At 32.7% G+C, this 8,789-nt stretch overlaps 1 protein-coding gene across 1 annotated transcript; it reads left to right on the top strand.

The window, feature by feature from the left end:
• The first annotated feature begins 7,186 nt into the window (after positions 1-7,186).
• LOC106462432 (5-hydroxytryptamine receptor 2A-like) lies at positions 7,187-8,486 on the top strand. Its single transcript, XM_013922356.2, has one exon. The coding sequence runs from the start codon at positions 7,187-7,189 to the stop codon at positions 8,237-8,239; it is 1,053 nt and encodes a 350-aa protein (XP_013777810.1). The 3' UTR covers positions 8,240-8,486.
• The last annotated feature ends 303 nt before the right edge of the window (positions 8,487-8,789 follow it).

Below are 8,789 nucleotides of genomic sequence, written 5' to 3'. Positions count from 1 at the left end.
TAATTTGATCTAAGTAAGAGTTTTTTTTTTCTTTTTGACTTGTAAAAAAAAACCTTACGTGATAGAAAAGAATGAATACCAGTTTCGAATTCTGCGTAGCTGAATTATGGAAAATCCGTTATTAAAACCAAAATAACTTTTATGAAGTTTAAATTCGCAAGCCTGTGCAATCAAAACAATATGTACACTATCTCTTAAAGTATGTGTATATATGCTTTATTTAGATTCAAGCAAGTTTGAAAATAAATGTCATTCATTGTTTACCATCAACTTAAACCTTTCTTATTATATTAACATGATACAAAAAAACAGTTTGAAAAAGAAACTGTTTCCACCTGGGTAAAAAGTATGAATTAATTGAACATCGCTACGGGGTACACGATTGCTGTAGTTTTATAAACGCTGAGGTTATTATGGAATTTACGAGAAAATGGAGTTTTTGAAACATTGGGAGCAGAGGAAAAACTCAATGAGAGGAAAATAGCTTACGAAATTAGTAGTATGACCATTTAAAAAAAGATAAGATTTTTTTCGCAGTTACAGTTTTGATTTGGTTGTTGTTAAGCGCAAAACTACACAATGTCCAAACCTGTCACTACTACTGTCTGCCACCTGTAGCTGCTACACTTCCTGGACTACTCTAGCTACACCATTTTCTTATCAAAATACACAACTTGGCAGGATTTAAAAGAACCAGCTTTAACAACATTAAACAATCTTCAAACAAGCCATAATAATTACCAAGCATTACTGGCCTTTTTATCAAACAGATTCAGAGTGTCTCCTCAAAAGGAAATTTCTAAAGCAAAGTAAAGTGAAAAGACGAGGCCTAAGCACCATCTAGAAATTATGGGATCATCAGAATTTCAAAAAAAAAGCAACTCTCTCTGATGGAACTCTAGAAGAAACTCTGTCAAGAAAGCTTGTAAATATATTTTTTCAAGATTTGGGGGGGGGGGGGTTGCCTTAGAATCAGATCAGGTTGGAACTTTGTTTGTAAAGATGTGTCATATTTTGGGAATCAGGGAAATCACAGCCCTTCATTTCTCTTCATATGGAATAGCGGACATAAGTGAATATGCTTATAAATTAATTAGCCATTTATGTTGATTAAACTCGAAGAATGTGGATCAAAACCTTTCAATCCTGCTCATCAGTTATCGAATAGCTATGCATAGAACTACAGGCAATACATCATCATCACTAACGTTTGGAAGAAACTGAAAGCGCCACTGGGCCTTCTTTACTCACATACTAAGGAACATTACCCAGCAAAGTCTTACAGAAAGTAAAATGAAAAGTTACTGTGATGTAAATGCTGGTTTCACGGTTGTAGTATGGTTGTATTATCCATGCTGTAAGAGAGAACGATTGCCAAGACATGTAGATGCTAGGAAGTACCCTATTTCGTAGCATTAATGTTGTTAATTGTTATGTGTTACTTTATTTTTAAATATGGAAATTTAAGTTTAATGTATTACTGTCGTCTTTTTGTAATAGGCTTATTCAAAAGACTTACTCCAGCAAAAGGTCAGTTTTGTAGGAAGTGTTATTTTGTTAGCTTAGATGTCTGTATGGTTGTTTTGCCAGGCCAATTTTTCACATCATGTGAAACAACTAGAACCTTCTTGGAAGCTTAGAAAATATTTTGAGTGTTTGAAAGATCGAGCAAGGTTAGAGTATATTACAATTGCTTTATATGTCTGATTTAATTCTTGAGTTAATTATTGAGTTATCTAGTTTGTCAGGCTGCTAGTTAGTTCACGTTTGTGAATATTGATTGGGTTTAGTTTCATCGAAGTATTAGAAACATGATAAACTGCCGAAGGTTTGAGAGAATAATTACAAAGTGGTTGTTTAGCGTTATTAACGAAGTTAGATCTGTCACTGGTGAAAGTTAACTTATTTATGTAAAAGTAAAACTGTAAAAACTGGTAGTGAATTAAATAAAATGATATTATTATCATTAAGTGAACTGGACATTGCATATTCTTCTTTACTGAATAATCCAAAATAACCCGTCTAACAATAGAAACCATTGACACAGTGTGGTATTTTCAGATAAAACTGATTTCCTTAATTAACAAGTAATAAGATAGGTGTGCTGAATAACAGGAGATTTGGCCAGGTATTAATTAGATCATTCATTGGGTCTACTGGGTCTAGGCCCAGAAAAAAAAAGAACTGAATGGTGTTCTTTCTTCACATTCTTGCATGAGTATGTTTATTTTATGCCTTAAACCAAAATTGTTTTTAATCGAGTTGTATATTTTGATTGAGTTTGTCAATTATTAATCTGTAAACATAAAAAAATATTTTTAGTTTTAATATTGTGATTAAGTTCCATTATTGTTTATTAAATTTAAATTATTTTATCATTGTGTAGTTATTTAGTTACGCCTCCCCAGTTCGAGCATATATGGGCTTAGTTCGATGAATTTATTTATTTTTTTGGGTGCTTAACATTCGTTTCATTGTTTTTATTGGTTTCAACATATTGATTTTCACACAGCTGAGTTTTGTAAAGAATTTTATTATCGATAAAAATCGTATTTTAAAAATTATATGGTGGGATTGGGGATGGCTTTTTTTCCCCATAGTCCCATGCCGGCACAGTGTATAGAAGATATAAAGTAATTCTTGATTCTCTGAACATGATTTTGTGAAAGAATGGAACAGAACACAAATGTGTAAGCACAAATAACACACTATTTTATTCACTAACACAAACAGAAGTGAATGTATTTATTTAACATGGTGGACAATTATCTTTACTGGAAGGAGAAAGATCTCAAAAGAGAAGCTAAATTTACATATCTCTCCTTATATCTGTATGAGTTGAAAAGTTATTCCAGTCTGGAAAAACTTGAGATTACATACTTTAAATTATAATATTATACTCTTCCAGGGTGACTAGCGCTACAAACATAACCGTTGGTCGTTTCCATTGATTATAACGGTGGTTGTATCCTCTAGATATCGCTTGACCTGCCAGTGGAAAAGGTTGCTGTCTACTTTCAAATATATTATGTGTACATTTGGAGAAATCTTTTCTGTCAGACGACAAAGGTGATAGCTTAGGTGAATGACACAGAAGGATAGACAGCTAGAGCAAAATGAACTTAAACATTTTCTTGATCAACGTGTTATATGAAAACAACGCATACATTCTAAATAGATGGACAATCTTAAAAATGTCTATGTTAATACCAGAGATTAGCAAACACATGATATGCTTGCATACCACAATATTATATTTATAGTTTTGGGTTATAACTGCTATGTCTTCTATTTGTCTGTTCTTACAAAGACTATCAACTACAAAAATCATGTAAATATACAGTTCACTATTAAGATAAATAATTGTTAGGGTAAAGACAATAAATAGGTGACAAAATATTACAATGAACTACTTCAATGACTACTTCTCAGTCATATTGATAAAGAGTTCCATAACCTATTATATTTGGAGTTGTTAATATTTTTTAGTAAGAAAGTATTTTATGATTTAATGTTATTATGTTAAACACGTATACTTTCAAGTTAAACTTACCATAAGATCTTCCCACTAATTCCTTTCAACCAAGACTGCAACATTAGGAGTTAAATGAAAGAATAACCGGCTTAATCTCCACATATTAAAAACAACTCGAAAGAAGCATACGTTTATAGTTTTTTATTTGAAACTGAAAATTTGACATAATTACTTGAATGTAGCTTTTAATTTTAGATTAAATCAACGATTACACATTATGTGACCTCTTCGTTTCTTTTGGCATTAACTTGTATAATCTATAATGGCTATAAATGCCTGATAGCAGTTCGCAGTAAATCAAACATCTTTATTATTCAATGTATTTTACAGTTTTTGAGCTCTGTGCCTTTGTGTCTTCCCTTAGTTATTCAACATACTCAGTATTATACATTCTAAACAGTATTCTGAACTAAGCTGAGCCTTAGTTGTTGGAATATTTATTGTTTTATTAGAAACTATAATCGTAGAAACTAATGGAATATATTTTCTAAGACAATGACGGCACTGGTATTTTCAACCTGAACATCATCTTATGTTCACGTGGGCTAAACGGCCAGGTATAGCTGTCCCTGATATACAAATGCTGATTAGAAGGAGGAAAGCCAATCATCAGCACCGTCCCTTTTATAGAATACGCACAGCTGAAAGTACAGATTGTGTTCAGCGGCATCGTTGCTCGAACCTTGGATCTCCGTTCAGTAGCTTGTCATGCTTTATTTTTTAAAGTAATTTTCATGTCATTCCAATCAACTAGAAATAGCTTTATAATTCTTTTAATTAAAACATTATTTCTGTGAAATTCCCTACTTAAATAGTTAGAAAATAATTCTGTTCAGTATATCTTTGTATAAGATTTCAGACCGTCTAATGAACGTGAAATACAATACAGTAGTATATTCAATGAGAATTGTGTGTTGTATTTAACACCACTGGTGACAGGTTACAGAAATTTCAATAAAATATGATTTTTCCTGAATATATGGCCCCCCAGTGGCTCAGCAGCATGTCTGCAGGCTTATGACGATAAAAGTCGGATTTCGATTCCCGTAGTGGGCAGAGCACAGATACCCCATTTTGTAGCTTTCTGCTTAGCTACACCCAGACAAAATCTAAATATAAGTCAAGAAAAACTATGGTTATATATATATATATGTGTGTGTGTGTGTGTGTGTCTGATAAATCTTGCCTGTGCTATTATTTAGGGATGATTCAAATGCCATCTCTACTGTCTTTTTATATTGTTTTTGAAGAATTGATATTAGCCATCCCTACATTTACTTCCTTTTGTGAAATGTTTTTTTTCTTTACTTATTTGCTTGTTTTTTAATGCAGTGTTTCAATAGACATGGTAAGGTTGTATTTATAACCAAGTTCTAAATAGAACGAGGTTCCAACTGTAATATTTATTGTTTATCTAGTATTGGCTGATAATTCCTGTTTCACCCTTTTTAAAGGAACACCAAATTTCTGTAAAAAAGCTAACATCAAGGGGTAATGATAACATAGTTTACACTAGAATTATGTTGTGTTTTTTTAATTACTATTAGTATTTAATAATACATATAAAAGCAGATAATCCGTTTGAAACTATGTCACCTCGGTGAATTTGGTTGACATCATTGTTTTGGTTTTTGAGTTATCATGTGATGGAAAAGAATGTGTGTTTTTTTTTCTAGGAGTTCTGTCAAGAAAGAAATCGGCCATTCATTTGTTTTGTTTTATTGTGAGAGATTTCTTTTATCTGATACAAGACAAGTGGAGGCCTATTGCTGGCAGATCATAACTTAGGGAATTTGTATTTGGTGTTGGGATGCAGTAGTAAGTATTTAGTCTTTAGTAATAGACTCAGTTTACATATAGATTAATAGTAGAGTGTAAACTTTTAATGAATTACATTTAAATTAACAGTAGAGTGTAAACTTTCAATGAATTACATTTAGATTAATAGAAGAGTGTAAACTTTCAATGAATTACATTTAGATTAATAGTAGAGTGTAAACTTTCAATGAATTAGATTTAGATTAATAGTAGAGTGTAAACTTTCAATGAATTACATTTATATTAATAATAGAGTAAACTTTCAATGAAATAAACTTTGTGTTTTTCTCACATTAGAATATTTATTCTTGGGGGTCTCGCCGAAGATAAGTAGTTAGCATAAAAGCGTTCCAAGGTTTCTCCAAATAATAACAGATGTAATTTGGACATTTGTTTCTTATGTTGTTGCTTGGTTACAATAACTAAATTATTACGTGAAGGAACGAGACTATGGTGATAAATGTACAGATCCCTGAAGGTCTGAAAGCTTGCAATAATACCAAAATTTTAGTGATTCTGAATATGTAATTAAATATTTTAACCTACATTATAAGTCTTAAACAACGTATCTAATCTGTTGCTTGAATACTTTATCTAGAATACTGATATAACTAAATGTTTATGTTCCTACAGATAATCACTGTTACTTTTTTGACATGCTTATTATTACATTTATAAATAACTTGCTTGAAATGAGTTATTACCCAATTTTTCATGACGAATATCGGTTTCGTTTTTACATAGGTTTCCTCGTTTTTTAACGGATACATCTGTAGCAGCTCTCTAACATCTTTGCTGTTTTAATCATCCAGATCCTTTTAATCTCCAGTGGATTATCAGATCGTGACAATTCGAAAGATTGTTTCATCGCAGATCAAATGAGTGATATTGATACACTTGCTAATATATCATCTTAAGTGTCTACTAACTTTAATAAAAGAAAGTGGATTTAGACATGGCTAAGCCTGTAGATTTTGAATAAGGAACTTGGGAAGTTTTGAGTTCCAGATGAGTTATTTATCTTCCTCTCTATTTCCCATTTCAAGGCCCAGCTATCAGACAGAAGATTTATAATGACATTTTTCAACACATAGGTCACAGAATATCCTGTGTTTGGTTCAAAGGACTGTAAATAAATTGTATCGTGGGTTCTATTGAGTGCAATACTGCTCGTTGCTTTAATAAATTTGAACTAAAACACCAGGGATTTTCGAAATCCCTCTCGTGGAAAATATGAAAGTTCACTCTGAGGATTTCTCATCATGACTGTGTTCATACATCTGCCTTTTCAGTGGAATATCTACCCATTACGAATCTCTATGATATCACATTAATACGAATGACTACTCTACCAATGTTTTTTACTTTATTTTTCAGTTGTTTATCATTATTAATTTGTGTAGTGCATTCGTTCAATTACGATAAAATATGTTCACAGTTATTTCAATGCAAATGATTCTTGGGTTCAAGAATTTAAAATTTAACAAAACATATCGTGAAAGCCGAGGAAAGAAGAGATTTCACAGAATATTTTTTTTTGCAATTTACTGATCCACTGACTTTCACCAAACTCACGACCTTGTGAAACTAAATAGTTCTTTAAACATTTACAAATTTCGTTTCGAATTTTTTAAAATATTAATACGTAGCCAAACTTTATTCTCAGTTATCTCAACATCATCTACAACAATGACTTTAACTACGTATAAGAATGTAACAAGCAGAAGTCTTAAGGACACTGAGCTGCATGCTTTCAACCTCACTCTCACTGTAAACCTTACTGACAATATCTCAGACTTCATCACAAACCAGATTTTTGATCTGAGACGTAATATGGTACTTGTTGTATCTCTTTCTTCATTGTTAAGTCTTCTCATCCTCTTTACTGTCGTGGGTAATATTTTTGTCATATCTTCCATTTTGCTTGACAGAAACCTACGCAGAGTTGGAAATTACTTGATCTTGTCCCTGGCCGTAGCGGACTTAATGGTTGCTTGTTTGGTTATGCCGTTAAGTGCTATGTATGAAGTTGAAGAAAAGTGGCCATTAGGTCCAGTACTGTGCGACATGTGGACATCATGTGATGTGCTCTGCTGTACTGCGTCGATACTCCACTTGTTAGCCATAGCAGTTGATAGGTATCGAGCTGTCACACGCATTGATTATGTTCGACAGAGGAACGTTCGGGACATTAGTATCATGATTTTCTTGGTTTGGGTCATTGCTCTTGTTATTTCTGTCGCTCCAATATTTGGATGGAAGGATCCTAATTTTGAAGAACGCATTTTTTATCAACAAAAATGTTTGATAAGCCAGGATGTCGCATACCAGATTTTTGCCACTTTTTCTTCTTTTTATGTACCTTTGGTTGCCATTCTCGTGCTTTATTGGCGAATATATCAGGAGGCTCGTAGGAGAATCCGCAATAAACCTGGTAAAAATACACCGGTTACTGAGAAAAAACGAGGCGAGGAATCTGCTGAGCTCTCGACAATTCCAAACACTTTAACCTGTACAAATTCAGATCCGCCTCAAACATCTTGCTCCGTTGTTGAAAATAGAGACCTGGGATCCTCCCAGAAAAAGGATCGTGGCAAACAGCTAAAAGATATCGAAGCAAAACGTGAGAAGAAAGCAGCGAAAACTCTAGCTATAATCACAGGTGTTTTTATTGTTTGTTGGCTGCCGTTTTTTGTATTAGCCGTAATTATGCCAATCTGTAGTTCGTGTGAACCAAACGAGAAAATATTCAGCATGTCGCAATGGCTGGGATACACAAATTCGATGTTAAATCCCATTATTTATACGATCTTCAGTCCGGACTTTAGACGAGCATTCAACAGAGTATTATGTGGAGGTAAACGTCAACGAGCTACCATAATGTAGCCGAAAAGACCAATTAATAGTTTCCAATAAGACTTCACAAAACGAGGAATTCAGATATTGTACTTGAAGAAATCGATTTAAAATTTATGACACAACAAGGTATAGAGACATAAGAATCCTTTCGTCATTAAAAAAATAAAGCTAATCTTTACTACTATTATGTACTTTCTATAACCTTAAGGTTAATTTATGGTCAAAGAGAGTGCAACATTTGTTGGAAGTGAAGTTTAAAGTTTAAAGAAAATACCTAAACCGTAATTCTAGATAAATAAGGGTTAATTTAACCACTTATTGAACCATTGATAAATAAGTAATTAAACTTTTAAACAATTAAATTGTACTGATAAAGGAAGAGATTCCCAAAATTCTCCAATCAGTATTCTGCTGTTTATGTTTGTCTCAACATGCTTGTGTAGAATCGCTAATCAGTATTTCGCTGTCTATGTTTGCCTCAACATACTTGTCTAGAATCGCTAATCAGTATTTCGCTGTCTATGTTTGCCTCAACATACTTGTCTAGAATCGCTAATCAGTATTTCGCTGTCTATGT

The sequence above is a fragment of the Limulus polyphemus genome, unplaced genomic scaffold (assembly GCF_000517525.1).
Source record: "Limulus polyphemus unplaced genomic scaffold, Limulus_polyphemus-2.1.2 Scaffold1165, whole genome shotgun sequence".
NCBI classification, from domain to species: Eukaryota; Metazoa; Arthropoda; class Merostomata; order Xiphosura; family Limulidae; genus Limulus; species Limulus polyphemus.
This window is presented reverse-complemented; position numbering and strand designations above follow the sequence as displayed.